This window comes from Apostichopus japonicus, chromosome 5 (genome assembly GCF_037975245.1).
Source record: "Apostichopus japonicus isolate 1M-3 chromosome 5, ASM3797524v1, whole genome shotgun sequence".
Taxonomy (NCBI): Eukaryota; Metazoa; Echinodermata; class Holothuroidea; order Aspidochirotida; family Stichopodidae; genus Apostichopus; species Apostichopus japonicus.
The window spans coordinates 6,924,899-6,943,550 of record NC_092565.1 but is presented as its reverse complement, the minus strand read 5'-3'; the positions used below and the strand labels follow the sequence as shown (position 1 = coordinate 6,943,550).

The 18,652-nt window shown below is 38.7% G+C and overlaps 1 protein-coding gene across 9 annotated transcripts in view; it reads right to left on the bottom strand.

The window, feature by feature from the left end:
* The window catches only part of LOC139967455 (regulator of G-protein signaling 12-like), an 87,742-nt gene that overhangs the window by 40,729 nt on the left and 28,361 nt on the right, over positions 1 to 18,652 (bottom strand). For all 9 annotated transcript variants that reach the window (XM_071971291.1, XM_071971287.1, XM_071971290.1 and 6 more), the window contains exons 4-7: positions 5,437 to 5,458; positions 3,666 to 3,823; positions 2,099 to 2,185; positions 1,436 to 1,582 (exon numbers count right to left, since the gene is read on the bottom strand). In XM_071971291.1, the coding sequence (XP_071827392.1) occupies positions 1,436 to 1,582; positions 2,099 to 2,185; positions 3,666 to 3,823; positions 5,437 to 5,458 (414 nt within the window). The remainder of the gene's footprint in view (positions 1 to 1,435; positions 1,583 to 2,098; positions 2,186 to 3,665; positions 3,824 to 5,436; positions 5,459 to 18,652) is intronic.

Sequence of the window (18,652 nt, the reverse complement as noted above, 5' to 3'; positions counted from 1 at the left end):
AAGATTGTTCAGTCTAATAGAAGGTTAAAACCGAAATTATGCAAACACTGAGAAGCCATACATCATATGACAAAATCAATGGGATCTCTTCTTCTGTAACAAGCCACATACAGCATTAGGGTTTATATATACATTACCTCCTACTCAGAGTCATTAAGTATTTGGCTCTGATTGCCAGCCATAGGAAGTCCTTTTTGTAACTTGTCATATACACTCAAGATGATGCAAACTGCAGGCTAAGTAAAGAGGGAGGGGGGTGGGGAGGGGGCTGCTTTGATATCTCCTTTAGAAGCAATGTGCCCTTGTTGTGGCAACTGAGGAAAAGGTTCCCAAGAGCATAGTTAAATTTTGTTTGTCACTACTGAAGGGTTTTCAATTTTTTTTCTTCCTTTTTCCATGGACAACAGGGGGAAGGAGGGGGGGGGGATTACATTGAAAAGGAATAAGTTCATTTACAAGTCAAACAATCCTTACGTGTCACCAAAATATGGTGGTGGTAGTTATCAAATGATTCAGGGTGGGAGGAAAAACTTAGTCAGGCATATCGTTACCACAACTGCATTCAAATGCAGATTTCATAGAAAGAATGACGTAAGTGTTATAAAAGCTTCATATTTTGAGTTTTGTTACCAAACAGGTTATTTTACATATAATATCACAGTATATATATATACCCTAGCATGTGAAGCACTATTTGTAGTAAGGTTATTGAATCCCACAATTTACACAATGTAACAGCTCAGAGAATAATATTTATTTATTTTATTTTATTTTTGGCTTTAAGGTTATTAGTATAGCCCCTCTCCCCCCTCCCCCTTTCCACCCTCCAAAATACAGTAGATCACCACATGTTGCTAGCAGTTTTCAAAGTTCATTCTCAGAGATGATGGTTTTTAAATCATTGATAGATATTGAGACAGGTTAAATCAGACATTTACCTTGATAAACGGAAACGTCTTGAAGCTGGATGTCAGATATTTCTCGATACCTGAATATCAGTGACCATTACTTCGCTTTCTAGCAAAGTTTGGGACATGCTTGACTCAGCTCGGTAGCATATCTGCATAGGCCAGCATATTTAACTAGCATATTTGATTTTCTAGCATATTTTGGGATCCCCCCCCCCAAAAAAAATGAATACTTGACATTCTGGGACATTTGCTGACAAATACTGATGACTTTAAAAGAAGCAATATTTTGTCTTTTTCTGTCTTTCATGTTTTGAGGGCTTTTCAGCGACAAGACAAGGGAAAGATGACCTTTTCAACTACCAACACATTTAAGAGTTGTACCTCGAGAAACTAAACCAAAGGATGCGTGTGGCAATGCTTGCACGACACTATATGCTAGTGGACACTGTGAGTAGACTAATGTCTTTTAAATATGAGCACCGGCCTTGCAGACTAAGAGGACAGTCGCTAAGGAGATGGGTTACCTGTAGCTGTTGTTCTTTGTACATCTCAGGGCTAGGATTTTTGATGGCCTTCTCCACCATGTGCCGATAGTCGCCCTCTAAGTTGACCGGCATCGTCGCTTGGGGCGATAGAAATCTACGATATATAGCATTTGCTTTTTGTTGAAGCTGTTGGAAATGACAGAGAAAGAAAAAGAAAAAGAAAATAACTAGTAACTGCAAGACGAGAGATATCCTAACGCTATCACATATCTGAAGGACTTGAATAAATTACCTGTCCTCAAAGTATTGACCTTGAGTACAAAAAGAGTGAGTACATCCTATATAAGAAAGGCAGTACAGAGGGACGATGAATATGTGGTTAGAGAAAGTACAACAGGAGAGGTACCACAAGCACAAATTTGAAAATCGTATCGTACCCAAAATTCAAACAGACCCGAGTGTGTTTTCGATTCGGGCAGCTGAAAATTTGGCTAAGAGGTAGAGAAGTGGTAGGTGACATTGAGATGAATTATAATGTGGGGGGGGGGGGGACATGGAGCTGATTGTTTACCGAGTTTTCCAGGTTTCTATTCACTCTGTTTTAACGATTTTGCAGACGGACAGTCTTTTGCTGTTGATTCGTTTATCAAATTTTTAAAACAAAATGTTGGTGTCTCAAACACACTGAAAGTGTCAACGTACCTCAGATTTGACCTGTACTTTACTGAGTTTCTCGCACGCTATCCAAAATAATATGTTTTCTTCACTAAATTCCTGTTTCAGAAAATCCTGTAGAAAGAAAAGAAGAAGAAGATTTAAAGAAGGAAAAAAAATTGACACATATCAATCATGTCGAAAAGACTTGTAAGAATATGTTATTTCAGATACACAATCCATTAACTTTTTTTTGCTTCCTTATTTTGTCAGTCAGAGCACAGCTCGACGGAGGAAACTGTCAAGATGTCTAACAGATCTGTTCTGGTCCCGATCTAGCGAGTTAATTACAAACTTTGTTGATCTTTCATTGCCAGATAGATAAAATTATCTTCTCAAGAGAAAAACACACTAGCAAAATGTTACAGGTTACTTGAAGGGAAGAGTAACTTACTTCCTGACTAGCACAGCTAACCCTCTTTGTACTTTTTTTGTTTTTTCCCTCCCCCCCCCTTCCCTCTTTGTCTTGGTTTTCTTCAGAAAAATCAAAGTTAGCAGTAAAGCCGACCACATGAAAAGTTTTTTCCTTTTGAAGAGAAGAGTCTCGAAGCCTTTTTTGAATTTAACAATCTATTCATGGAATTGATTGAAAACTATGTTTCAACTTTGTATGCGCCATTAATTGCAACTTTCAGTTTTACTTCTCCTTCGCTAGTACCGTTTCATATTTCATTTTCGCAAAGTTTGAACCTCGATTCTCACTATTTCTTTTTGGTTTTTTTGTTGAAACCTTGTAAAATTAGATTTATCAGAGAAAGAGAGAGAAGTACAACTCTCCTTTTTTTTTTTTATCTTTGGTGTGTCTTCCTAAAACTTACATGGGAAAAAAACCAAAGATGTAGAATTAGCTACCCCATTAAGCCTCCTCTTACTTTGCTCTCCCTCTGACCTTATGATAGCAAAAAAATTCGGTATTTAACACATGTGCACTTCGCAGGAGAAGGACGATTATAGACACAAAGAGGTTATTAAGAGAGCTGAGCAAGTTCCACCCGCATCATCGACTCTCAACTAGAATGAACATAATTGTAAGCAAATTTTTGAAAAGTTGTTTTTCGTTACAAATCGGATATTGGATCGAACGTTCTTCAAACCTCGCTTGATTTTAATCCACATTAAACTTGCAGCACTGGAAACCATCTTTTAATGGCAAGAAATGGTAATGAGTGGAATGTAAAACAGATCAATTTCAGAAGTGGCCAACGTTTTCTTAGTCTCCTGGTTCGAGTGTTATAGCTCACCTCGGAGGATAACATATCCTCAGATTTTTCAAAGGCTGGCTGCCTTGAACTTTTCCTGCAGAGTTTTCCACTGTTTAAACTCCAGAGCTCAAACTGCATAACTATCTCTTTTACCCACTGCTTGCATATATTCTTCCTAAAATTGTAGAAACCCTTTAATCTCTGATGCCAATCCTACTTCTAAGAATTTCATTTTTACAAATTTGTCAGATTCTGTGATAAAGTTCTCATGGTCACAGAAATTAATGACAGGGCATATCATCCGTTAATATATATAGTGACTTATCTCAAAGATACTTAACAGAAAGACTTACTGTGAAATATCTTAAGCCTAATTCGTCTTTGAGTAGTCTCTCGAAGCTGACGGCCCACCCCGACACCCGTCCGACCTCGGGGGGTGTCTCCTCGGCCAGATCAGCCTGGCTTGCTGTGTTACCATCTTGCTTTAATACATCGTCTATCGATGTCAATTCTGTGAAGAAATTGAAGCAAACTGTCATTTCACTGAACTACAAAATTCAGGTAAAAATGCGCGGAATTATTACAATTTTATCACTGCTCAGCACGGACCACATTTCGTAAATTATGCACATTTCAAATTAACGCCTAATCTTAACATAGCCTCCATCATCTCAGATATATCTGAGTAGAGCGGAGCAGAGGTTCAAAATATTAGCAATAACCTAAAGAAAATATATATCGTTTCAAAAGCAGCAGATACCCCACTTTTTTTACTTTACCTTCGAATAATGACTCCGTGCTCAGACTGAAGAACTCAAATGCAAACATGGTGTTCTTTTTGAGATCAGCAAAGAAAAGGTTATAAAATCTCTTCCCAGGTAAGAAGTATTTCTAACATACGTACGACAGTTGAACTCGTATGAAAGAAGCTAATATTTGAAAAAGTTCAAAGCATCTCCCAAAAACTTGCACACAGATTAATTAGCAATAAAGCACCATCAAAGCTGCTACCATGTCACAAAGATTGATTACAACACAGTTAACCACATAGTACTTCAAGCTCAAAACGACTACCCGAGCAGCTTCGACTAAATGATGCAAAGTGTTCGATATATTCTCCTTCGTATTCTTGCTATTTGCTATGACTTGTTCCTCCATCCAAGGGCAAACACCATTATCTCTGGTGTATCATATAAAGAGCACAGCCAGAAGTTCCACTACAAAATACCGGATATTTTAATCGCTGATGTCGGACAATTTTTAGGTTCCGAGAGGAAGCTAGATTTCTCGATGCTGCAGTTTCCCCAACTATCGCTATAGCCTGCGCCTCTATATGAACTATAGACATTAATATGTACTATATAAATGACAATGTTACTTGTGTGTATGTTAGTTTTCACTGGAATATAATAAAAGAATCACTATGAAAGGTTCTTGGCAGCACACTTCTTCCCAAAGCCTCGTTGGTTTGAGCCCATAGTTATCCAGCTACGAATATCCAAGTGTCGCATTTGTTGTTTAGCTCAATCATTACCTAACTGTTTCATTCATAACAACAAATGGGAAACTACACTTTCACTTTTTTGTAGTCGCTCTTCTAACTGTACATATTACACCAAAAAAAATAACAACCCATTGTATCTCTTTCAAAGTTAACTCTATTTTAATGGCCTTTGTTTGCCATTTTACTAGACATAGGTTCTAGAGTTCAATGGAATGGAAAAGGAAAGAAGGAACTTCTTTTGAATTATGCAGTATCGATATATGGCTACTTCCAGTATCGTTTAAGAAGTAGGAGTCCAGCAAACATTTCGAGAATGGGGGAAGGGGAGGGGGGGGAGGAGGGGGTGTGATCGGAGGTAACTTGAAGATTAAAAATGTCTGAACATTACATTTTTAAATAGTGCTCATGGCTACATTCACCATCATTTAGGCCGATATATTATTATTGAGACCCATCTCTGGCAAATCGTTTCCGAATCAATACCTTTAAGAGAAAGAAGGGCTTTGACGAAAAAGTAGCACGTAATTCACTCTAGACACTTAGACTCTAGAGTACTAAGGTCGTGAGGAGACAGGTAAGTGAATTGAATAGAGTACAAAATGAAGCGAAAAGTATCTTACCTCCATCTGAAGCTGTTAATGACTGTAATACAAAAAGAAAAGAAAGATATCGTTGAATTTTTTTTTTCTTCATTTTTTTTCCATGTGGGTAACAGAATTTATATCCGTTTTTTTATGGTACAAAGAGAGGCGGGGCATCACAGAGTAAACTTAGGAAAGCAGAGTAGTACTTTCGGTATGAGAGGACCAGAGAAGGCTGGGGAGAATCTGAAGATTAATTTCATAACACCAGATCAGTCACCCTGCTGTTATTTTATGTGAGAGGCATAATTCATTCAGTTCATAAGAGGTTGTTTTTGGGCAAAGAGTTTGGTTAAATATTAAAAAATTATGACGCAGTACGAACAGCCCTCCGAAGGGCCCATTACATTATTTGTCAGGCACATTTAGTCACTGTGATCCTGCCATCCTTTGATGGTTACTGATGTAATGGTTACTGATGTAATGGTTACTGATGCAATGGTTACTGATATAAAGTATATGAAGTAAATTCGGCAAACTGTCAGTGCATACTTTCCACTGGTACTCAATTAATACTTTAGATCGTTGGCAAGTGGTTAACTCAGGACAGGTGTTTCAATGTAAGCCCCTCTAACAGAGATGTCTAGATCCACTGTACAATAATTGCCTACCATGACTGTTTGCAAAACCTTCATGGTTAAATAATGACGATTTTATGGAGTAATACATACAGTGTAAGATATCAAGTAGATGAAATTACTTCAAACATTTATTATAATCGTGGAACGTGCGCCTTGATACCTTGCTAGATTTATTTTATACATAAGTAGGTAATTTGCAAACTCCCAGGGTAAACCTTGCAGCTTGCTTCACGGTCAAAATGCATGTTAAAAACATGACGTAAGTACAAAAAGCCCTCCGAAGGGCCCATTACATCATCTGTCAGGCACATTTAGTCCTGCCATCCGGTAATGGTTACTCATGTCAGATGATAACTCATTGCTACAGTAAGTTTACAGAGACATGTACTGTGTATAAGCCATTGCTAATTTCAAGGGGACATGTACTGTGTATATAAGTCATTGCTAATTTAAAAGGACATGTACTGTAGTCATAGCTAATAAAAGGGGACACGTACTGTGTATAAGTCATTGCTCATTTGAAGGGTACATACAAACACAAGTTTTCATTATTAAGTCTATGTCATAGAGCCTTACACTTGTGACCAACTTCCTCAAAGAGGTTATTAAAAATTGCTGTTTCACACAGTATAACACGACCTAATGACGACAACAGCTGTGCATGGTTTCAGTGCGGAAAATATGAAATATGAAAAGAAAAACAAAGAGAACTAGCTTTCAGATCCTAGTGGCAGTATGATAGATCATAGATTTACTAGAAAGAGAGCTCCCAGACACGCTACATTTTAACTAGGATATGTCTCCCAAACGGAACATGATATTCCCTACTGTACGTAGAGCTCTGTATGGGGAGTCATTCATCACAAAGCTCTATATATCATATAAGACAGAGATGGTGGTTTGGATTAATGTCCACTTTACATTACACTTTACAGTTTAGTGTCAAATCATGTGGTCTTCTCAAGAACAATTCAAACGTTGTATAATGGAATCAGTCATCAACACCAAGAATGGCAGATGGTTTCTCTTCGAATCCCTCCGTTGCAGCATGATGTGAAAACCAAAGACGACAGGCAACGATAAACGAACAAACTTGTCGAATACGAGCCTCAAAATCTCATTTCTCGATCTCCAGTTCTAAAACATCTCTTTGGTTCTATAAATCTGTGTATTTAACTTTATCAAAAATGCCCTTCTGAGAGCCAATTTTCCACTGCATTATCATCATACCCTTGGTGAAGCATTACTCCTAATGTCATACACCCCTACTATGGTTCTACTAATCTGTCAGCTTCTATTAATGTGTTCCGTTGTGTAATCAATCCATTCATCCAGCCTGTTACTGTGTTACTAAGTACATTTTTTAGACCCCGTCTGCAGTGTGCCTCTGAAGAAGGTTAGCTGGATCAAAATCAAGGGCCTACTTAAAATCAATGTTACACTGTTACACCTACAGTATGCACTGGTTTTTCCTTCTTTCTGACTGGCCAATCTTCTCTCTCTGATATGTTTGAGGATGGTTTATGAGCCATCCGATTTAAGCTTAAAAACTGCCGGACATCACACACAAAGACACACAAAAGCACAACAAATGCTATCAATATTGCACAACATTATGCCAGCAAGTCAAAGAACCATCATGCCTTGGTGTAACCATGGAGGTAAAACAGTTTATACCTCCATGGTGTAACACACGCGTACATGATCACGGTAAGGACCGATTTCCAATTCACTATAGACACGGTTGAACCAAGAGTGCTGATAATGAAAGGCGATGATTAAGTGAGGAAATTAAACTTAAGGTGCTTGCATGAAGATTTACTAAGTTGTTTTCATCATTTCCTTTTACTATATTGACTGAAAGAGTAACTTTTAAATCTTGTTGGAAAAAAATGTATGAGGACTTAGCATAGGCTATAGCTGATTGTACTTGTTAATAAGTGAGTTCAAGTTAACAGATAGAAAACATGTCTATAGTTCCTTTATAATATTTTATTTCCCATATCATGTCATGTGCCTAATTTGTCACAGGAGTAGGTACATCCTTCAGTGTTGCCGCACTAAAACAACTTTCCCTGTTCCCCGCCGAATCAATTTTTTGCTCGTGCACCCGTTCCATACAACCCCCTCCCTCCACCCCACGCCCCCTTCCCTAACATACTTGCTAAGATATTAAATGGAGTAAAGTAATTCAAGTACTATATTTGAATTGAGAGAAACTTTTTTGCCTCAAAGCATATATTTAAAAGTCATGATAATAATAAAAGCAGAGCTTAATATGATACTAAGTTCTTACTTAATTATCATCTTTGTCTTAATTAATTGTAATGATGCATTACCACGTGTGATATATGCAATCATAAATGTTACAACTATTTCTCCTATACACTGAGGAAAAATGCACCGAGACATGTCCTAACAGATACTGTGCTAGAACCATGACTAACCAATCACATCTAGTGAAAATACAATAGTTTACCTTTCCTTTGTAATGTAACTGACCTCCCTAAAGTAACCCACTTCCTATTCTTCTGTGTTTCCATCCAACCCCCTAGCCTTTCTGCCTGTCTATAGTCCTTCCTTAACCCCCTCATACCCACTTCATCTAGAACTGCTAGGAATTCCCCCATCCTAAGAAAAGCACAAACATCCTGCTATCTTGTCCACATGTCCCAAATAGCTTTGTTCTTAAACTGATACGTAGAGAAAGAAAGACAGACCAAAAAAGAAGATTTTTTTCTGTTTTACCTGTTCGTCTGTATTAATGTTTGTACAACGCTCGTCAATCACTGATAGTCTGTTGGTCGTTCCCAGTCCCTGTAACATCTCGAGGACATTTCCCGCCTCACAAAACAAACTATTTTGCTCAAACTATCCTTTAAGGAATAATACCTGTAGGTCTTTACACCTTAATGTACAGCCAAAAGCACTCATAAACATTTTTAATGTCTGTGAATATGGGCATATCCTGCTTGATGGCTTTTTTTCTGTGTCGGCAAAATCGGTTTCCAACAGATACCACTTGCGGTGTGATACCCAGACAGGTTACCACAGTATCTATGTCGAAGACTGTTACCCAAACAGGAAATACATACTCAACTCGACCGAGGCCTTTAATTCGTGAGGGCCTGAGTACGACCTTTGACACGATATGGTCTGCAAATTAAAACCACTTACAAAAACAATTAGCCAGAAATGTATTTCCCATCAGACAAACGTTTAACAATATGTTTTTTTTGGGGGTGTATTTTGTTTCTGGAGAGGTCAAGTGCGAAATTCAAAATCCACGACAGATAAAAAAAAAAAAATTATATTGTGATTTTACTTTAGCAAATTCAGTGTCTTTAGCACTCGTTGTTAAAGCACTTACTGTAATGAGTGTGTGACTTTCACATTCAAATAAATAATTAAAAAATTAGTGCTTTTTTTTATTAATTTTTTTATGATTTGATCCAGTAAATGTACATAGCAGAACCTTAAATATCGCTTTGATGGATTAACCCATTAAAAACTTGTTGGAATTTCTCATGTTGTAGAACTGGCATCCGAAGTGGGTCACAGTGAGACACAAAGCATGTACAGTCAGTCAGTCAAACCAGGGAGTTGTTATGGAAACTCCCTGGTCGAACACAATAGCTGGGTAACTGCGCTATATATAAACTTTACAAGTATGGTAAAAATCAGGTACATCTTAACAACCCAAAACTGACTAGGAAGTTACTGTATTTTATAAACAAACTTGAAATGGCAAAATGAATATTCAGACTGGTGCTGCCACTGGAAGAGAAAGAGCTATGGCACACAGATACTGCCACAGACTGACCAGTTGAATAGCTCGGCTGCTTGGCAGAGCGCAGGACTTGTAACCTTGAGGGTCAGTGGTTCCAATTCTGTCCTCGCCAAGACAAAAGTTTCTTTGCTCCTCTGGAGTATTATCAACAAACCTAAGACTAAGTAGACACTGACCTGTGTAGGACATAGCAAGAACTATGAAACCATGAAAGGTGGTATACTGCAAGAACCAAAACAACACAAACCAAACTACTGTAGTGTGTGTTGCCTTTGAACGTTAAACTAATCTGCATCCATGGCTGGCTGTTATTACAGCCTCTACCATAACTGACAGTTCGGATTACACGTCAGTCGAACCTATCCGCAGAGACTAGTGACCTTACGACACACAAGAATCAGGTCCAATCGTGGAGGGTGAGGGAGGGGGAGGGAGGGGGAGGGAGGGGGAGGGAGAGGGAGGGAGGGGAGGGAGGGGAAGGGGGAGGGGAAGGGGGAGGGAGGGGAGGGAGGGGAAGGGGGAGGGGGAGAGGGAGGGGAAAAGTAGGGGGAAGAGCTTTTTTGGTCAGGTAACCTTGCACTGTAGGCACCAACGCAAGTGTTTAAACCTCCAGCCATGGGGACCCAGGTCCTGTGAGTCTAGTGGAGGAAGCCCCCTGAAACTTTGAGGTTGGTCTATGCTTTGAGAGCCCTGGAATATTACTGTAGCTCTGCAGAACACAATTAGGATCCTTATATAATTCAACAGAGCTTGTCGGACGTGTAATGCATTACAAGAATGGGGAACTTATTTCCTATAGGACTGGCAGCCCAGTGAAAAGAGCAACGTAATCTATAACCTTGTGTGTGACCTTGCAATTCCTACATGATAGAGACTGCCACAATTTGTGCAAAATGGGAAATTGAAGAACGAAAGCATGTGTCGTAGTATGCATATCGAAAGATAGGTGATTAACATCATTTAATTTATTCTTATTATCATTTCATTCTGCAGTTATGACCCTTGGATTGGATACATGGTTTCACACATTCAGTGAGCCTTCAATACTGGAAATGATTTAGTGTGTACATATAGTCATCATACTTAACTTTTCTTACATACTCTTCTAATATAGTACCTACAGTATATATGTGTGTACGGTCTGTTCCAACTTGCTAAATAGGATCAAGAACATTCTGATATTTTCAGCATGGTAGGAGGCTATGTTGACGATGGTAATGAAATAGTTGTGAGGGACAGACAGTATGTGTCCGCCCTTCACGCTAATTCCACCGTTACACAGCACGAGGATGATATATTTGACAAATTTATTATATTTCTTACTGAAGATATGATTATCATATTGAAATACTGAAGCTATGTTTGGTAAAAACAGGGCAAGCTTTGAAGGATTTTTTGTCTGATTGTCCCTCGGACAACCAGGTCATACCGTTTGGTTGTCAGAACAACAAATTTGGTTGTCAGACAAAATGTAGCAAAATATCAAAGAATGACCAAATATGTATAGGAGTGATGTGTGTATAGGTTTGGTGAAACAAACACTATGTATAGGCCAGTCAAATTCTCCTTCTGGTGGATCATCTAGACCAAGGGCGTAGGAACCGGTGGGCTGGGGGGGCGCCAGCCCCCCCAGTGAAAAATGTGGAGGGGCGGAAGTATCATTTTGCCCCCCCACTTCGCAAGTCAAAAAACCCCTTTTTCATTTCCAAATGAGAAAAAAAATCTCATTTGGAGCACCAAATTGCATCTAAGGCCAGGTGAAAATACAAAATTAAGTTTACAAAATGGAGTGGGTGTTGAAGTGTGCTATATTGCACCAAATTGCATCTGAGGCCACCTGGAAATGCAAAAAAATCCAAAGGGGAGGGGGGCACCCCCTCCCTTTAGACCTCTCCCCCAGGCCGGCCATCAGTCTTCAGCCCCCCCCACTCAAAAGTAACTTCCTATGCCATTGATCTAGACCCACCACTGCTTTTGTTTTATTTGAGTATCTGCAAGTGATGGAGGAGGGTGCTACCTTTTTTTTGCAGGGGATACCTTACAGTACAATTTGAATTTGATGTAAACAACTTGTCATCCCAGGCCAGCTGATTTTGGTTGTCCAAACAGAAATTTGGGAATGCCATCTATAAATTTGTCCTGTAAAGTTTTGGAGGCATTAATAGATTTAAAAAAAAAAACACTTTCATTATTTTTTTAAGCCATTAATTTGTATGAATCCATACTGTCATTTTATATAGTAAAAAGAATGTTGCAACCTCATTGCTAAAACTTTACACTGAAATATTTAATATTTTCACTCTTTTTATTTTTATGTCAGTGTCTGTCCCCCGTGTTTATACTCAAACGACCCAATTTCACACCCATGAGTAACGTCCCTCTTTCAATTTTCGTCTCGATTAAGAGAGGAATAGAAGTAAATTCACTTTTTGGAATTTTTTATGACCATACGTTACTTACTATTTTATAAAATAATAGTACATAAAAAAAAAGTAAAACTTCAGCATCATAATTTATCAACTGAAGTCCTCAATATCCTAGGTTCTCAACCTTTTTCTATCCAGGGACCCCTTGAGATAAACTGGAATGTTTTGAGGACCCCCGGACAGTGACCACCGGCGTGGGGGAGGGGTTTAAGGGGAGGGCGTGCCCCCTCCCTTTTTGATTTTTTTTCAATATTTGAGGTTAAGATGCGAAATGGTGCATTATTTTGTGACTTTTGCAGGAAAATTAAGGTTCAAGAATTTATGTGTAGAAATGCAATTTTCTGTGCCTGGGATGCAGTTTTCCTAGAACTGCAAGTATTGCTAGGTATAGGCCTACTTGGAAATTCTTACTTTCAAATTATATATTTCCCAATTAAATTTTAATTTGGAAGCGATGAGTTGTTAGATACAAACTGGTTGATTCTGAGGTCAGGAGAATTATGGGTTTTCTTTGTCAGAGATAGCTGCAAATGGCACCGTTTTTGTTGTTGTCAAATCCAAGTTAGTTATGAACCTATCCTCCAAAGCCTTATAACTACCGCGCTTCGCTGTGTCAACAGTGAGCAACGCATCATAGTTATTGCTCTGCATGTTAGGATGTATATTGTGCAGTAAGTTGTACACAACACTCGGGTGGCATGTTATCCATACCTCACCGAATGTATACCAATGAGAAACTATATTACTTGTTTTCATCGGGGAACGCACGATTCAACATTTATCGACTACTGACGATATGGTCTGATCATCAGGGTCCGACGTATTGACGGCTAGCCTAGCCTAGATTTCTAGAGGCATACATATACTTCTTCCTTCGACTATATCTCTCATTCCATTTTTCAAGAACCTCTTCGGCTTTCGCGGACCCTTATTTTTTTCACAGACCCTTATTTTTTCACGGACCCCCTGCGGACCCCTTTGCCCTCACGGACCCCCAAATAAATTTCACGGACCCCCTAGGGGTCCGCGGACCCCAGGTTGAGTAACCTGGCTCAATATGATAAGACAATAGTGGATAAGATATTTGTGAATATGCTTTATAGTCAAACTATGGCCAAGGGAATAACAAATCAAATATCACATGTATCCTAGAAATGCATCTATGCTAACCTGGTAACTTGCTATACAAGTGCAACAGATTTTTGGTTAAACAGAATTCATGGTATTTTATATTAAGAGACAAACTTTCAGAGCCTTTTCACAACTGCTGCAATAAAAAATCAGAGAACTACATTATATACCCTTATGGAACCATATATACACATACCAACCTTGTAACCCCTAACCATAACCTTACCACAGTATGAAGTGCCTATATGAATTATCCTCACCTTACTAGCCAACAGTTTACTCTGGGTCGCTCTGGACGTGCGCCTTTTCACTTTCACGAGAGCAACCTGATTGTCTGTATAGAAAGAATCCATGGTAATCCCTGTCCCCGACTGACAACGATGACCACCCGTGTATCTCTACCACCACTATGATATGATCACTACTTGAGGACCAGTAGAGACCAGTATATGTAAACACCAGCACAAATATCTAGGGTACAATCCATACAACACTGGACCCATGAAGCATAACAGTACATGAAAGCACAGAAACAAATAATGCACCACCACAGTAATAATAAATCCAGGGTACCAGACCCAATTAATAGGACAGATAACACACAGCTCTCTGGTATGATCCCTGTACGTCCCTCCTTCTATCTCTATCTGTGCTGTACCTCCTGACCAGGAAATCCTATAAACCCTCCGCTAATAACTGCACCAAAAAAATGTCACTTCCACCCGTGGTCTGTGGTCTTCGTCGTCGATACCACCTGCTGTACAGCAGTGCTCAATTATTGGAAAATTGGAGAATAAACAGTGGAGTTTATCAGACCGGCCAATCTCGTTAAGCGATGTTTCCTGCAGTGTCAGTTTTCGGCTGACCCGGGATTATTAAAGCTCTGCTCGGTTATATAGAGGGTAATCCTTCAGCTAATAAACAACAGACAGAGATGTATGCACACACGCACACTGTGTAGAGTGAATGCCACAATGAATCCAATGGTACATATCTGTATGTATACCAGACTGGACACACACACACACACACACAATTAAAAGGTTCCTTGTGGAGTTGGTATAATACCTACATATATATATATGTGGACTGCTAGTTACCTGTTGTGAGATCTTGCCTGGCTGAACAATTCTCAATAGGCACTGTTCATATTACAATATAGTTTCCTTGTTCCGTTACAATTGAACCACCCACGCACTTGACAAAAAAAAAAGGGACAGATAAAGTATACAGTGCATCCAGTGGCAAATAGAGAAAAAAAAAAACCAATCGACTAGTTCAACAACGATAGAGGAAACCTCACCCCCAAAGTCAGCTATATGGCTGTTCACACATGAAGGACATACATACATACTGTACTACTATAGTGAAGTAGGAATATTAAGTGGGTGATACTAATTGACAGTAAAAACTGTATGAACTGCCAAGGTCAACAGTTATAGCAAATATGCTACTCTTAGAGGAGGTGTGATATGACTTCCCCAATTACACAAGTTTCAGCCTTGCACAAATATGTCCCACCTTCTCGTGAAGGAACTGCTTTTCAGGATGAAAGAACCTTTCAGTTGCTTAACACTGTAGGTCAAAGATTAGGAAATCAGGATTTTTTCCCCCCATTTATATTAAAATACTTGCACAATTTGTGACATTTCACAAGTCAGGTAATCCCCCCACCCCACCCACACTCCCCCTCCCACCCCAGTTGACTGCCTGTTTAGTTTGAATAAGTGCATTTTCCTTGAACACATACAAATCTGTCATTTGAAGTCAGTTTTAACTATCTGTAAAGATCATTGAGCCCAGAAAATAATTGAAATTTGTGCGATCTTTTCAATCTATCACACCGTTCACTGCATAGCTGGAACAAAACATTCAAACAAGGACCCCCAAAACATGAGAACGGGGCGGCGGTGATAAAGAAAATAACTGAATGGAGAGAGATTCTGTAGACTTTTCTGTCACTAATTGGTACACCAATTACCTATGGAGTCAGACACTGAACAAGGAAACAAAACAGAGATACAACATTCTTTGATTTGTAGCACTTGTTGGTCACTAAATGTAAATCACAGTGTGGAAAATAACGAAGAAGTCGAAAAAGAAAAAGAAGAGGAAAGATGTGGATATTGACTGACATTTAGGCATAGGATATTAGGCAGGAGAGAATCTGTCATCTGATATAACTTTCCAGGCACCTAGCCAGTATTTGTTTTATATATATATATTTTTTTTAAATCTGCCCACTCAACTATACTCACATATTTCAAACTGCATTAAAAGCAAATTTTAGTTAACAACATTAAATGATATGTACGTGTCTGAAAAAAAAATGCTGATGTCAGGGTAATTGCCCAGATTTCTAGATACTAAAATAACTCAGAAAATGCTGTTAGATTTAGCTTGAATAGTCTGAGTTTCTCTTTCATGAAGAAAAATGACCAAAGTTCTATTTTTGTCTTTCTTTTTTGGCCTCATGAGGTCGATACTGATATTAAGGACAGCAGAAAAATGTTAAGAAAATTGGAGACACTAGTTTAACGTTCATGTGTTATAATTAATAATAATGCAGACGGAGGAATGTCTTAATTATTATTGCGATTGATTATAAACTTATTTTCAGGGAATACTCGGCACTTTGGCAAAAGTGATGACTGACTAAAAACCAATTGCTTTAACAGGTGAATGATTTGATGAGTTGATATAGGTAAGACTTGTACACCAACCAACGTCGAAGAGATGGCTGTCTCCTTGACCATAGGATGCCACTAGTCTCTCTATAAATTATGAGAACATTGACCCTCTCTGCCACCCCTGGGAGAAGAAAATCACCAGCATAATATCTAATTCTCCATAACTCATTCCCCCTTCCCCTTCCCCACCCCCCCTTCACTTTTCAATTTTTTTCCCACACAAATATTGACTCAGTTTTCAATATTTAAAACACAGATGAAAACTGACGAGACTAAGACACATCAAACTTCACCACTTTCTGTGAATTTCTCAACAATTTATGATGTCCATCAGATCTATTAATGCACTGAACAATCTAGAATGAATTTTGGCCAATTTTTAATGTTTATTATGATTGTTTTTAATCAATATATACGCTTTATTCTCACATATATGCTGGAAGACTAAGGGCACATTATAAAGGCACCACATGGTTGGTTTCTCTAAGGAGTTAGAAATACTGTCCTATATTATTGATACAAATATAGCAAATATATCACATACGAGTAAGAAAACAAAATTTCTTCAATCTTGATATTGATATGATGTAACTTTAAGTTACCTTAGAAAATCTAAAAAAGAACCCCAAAAAAGTAGTAGAGATTGGGCATATTTTGGCAAATCTACATTATCCTTGACTTATTTTTCATTGGCTTTCCTTGAGCCAGAGATCACCAGATATATGGTAGATATGCAGTATTTGTAAATGTTTCCAGTGTAACCCCAACAGCAGTTTCCTGATTACCCCATGGAAGTGTCCCATACAGAAACTAGCAAGAAATGATGGCAGTATTCCACAATAACTGATAACTATATTGCAGAGATGTCGACCACTTTTGTGAGGGCAGCATTCCACAATATATTTTTAAGCTGCTGATCAAATGCTTGTGCAATCAGGGATGGCAGCAGAGGAGTCAATATTGGAGTTGGGGTGGGGTGTTTTTAATGTCTCTTTGCTTTGAGGGGCAAACCACCTTGTTAACTACAATAAGTTTCTGAAAAATGATTAATCTGTGCATTTCATATCACAAATTCCTTGGTCTATATTGTAATGCAAGTAATGGGCTTTTTTTAACAAAATATTGGCTAATTACCTTTTCAACAGCTGGGCAGTTTGATTACAATTTATAGGTTTAACCAAAGGTAACTTTTAATTGGAAAAGCATATTTTTTTGCCAAAAGTGATGGGTAGTTTTTCATAAAACTGAGGCAGGGAAAGGATAACAACACAACCTTCCCCTAGCAACCCCCTCCCACCCCCATCATACCCCAAACTCTCCTTGCTTTTTAAGTCCTTCATCCAGATCAAACACATTCCAAGAACATTTCTACGAAAGTACTTTCTAACAAAAAATAAAGAATATCACAACGTACAGTAGGTCACTGATTATACTTAAAGTTCACCCAAATTGATGTTAAATGAGGGGGCCAAAAGAATCTATACTGCAGAGGAAATCTTGCAAGGCAACCTTACTGCTCCTTGATTACGTTGTGGAATTCAAATAAACTCAGTGCAGTTTGACAAATTGCCCTTACAAAGTATATGACAGGTCTTGACAGTTTTTGCATGCTGCCACCAACATACCCCTAAATTTGCTGGTTGTTTCACAAGGAAACGATGATCTCTCTACACTTTACTCAGTAAGAAAGGAATTTCTCTACACTAAGTAGTGGGGGGGTGGGAGGATGGGGACTTAAAGCTTAACAATAGCTATAAAAATGAATCTTTCTACTCATCCCTTCTTATAAATATAATGAGTTTCACCATCACGAATGAGCAGAATCTAAAATCCGGTTACTTTCAAAATATTCCCACCAAATGGAATCAGTAGTTCTGAGTAAAAATGTTAAAGTTGAAGGTTTACAGACTTGTTTGCTGCTAAAGTCCCCTCACACAAACTTAACAACTTAACCCATAGTCATTGGTAACTTGGCACACCCACACACCAAAGTGTGCACAAGTCAAATAATCCCTACCGGAGCACATTGCAAAACATATACATGTCCCCTGGGGGACTTCCCATAGGGTGCAGCCACAAACCGGGGGAGAGGGGGGGGTTTGCACACACAACTATATTTACAAGTTACCTTGCAAGTCCCCAATTATGCACCTGGGTGATGAGAGGCAAGTTGGAGATAAAGTGCCTTGCCAAAGGACACACCATAATGATCTGGCCAGGACTTGAACCTGATATCGCCTTAACCACTTGACCATAAATAACACACACCCTCCCCCCCCACCTCCGCACTGCCCTAACCACTTGACCGCAACGCTCTCCAGGGATGGCTAACCACGAGGAAGTAAACTGAAGTGAAATATATTACAAGAAAGGCTTAATATCTGTAGTTCCCTCCTTCTTCCTAGATTCCCAAGCGCCTTTTATTATTTTTATTCCGATCTTATTAAACCCTGCGAATTAATTATTAAGTACAAATACTGAATTGTTTTTGTTCATTTTAGTAGGCTAATATTTGCAGGAAGTAGATCTGGCCTATAAAATTTGCAGAATTATTAATCCTTTCTTTGTATGTGTCAG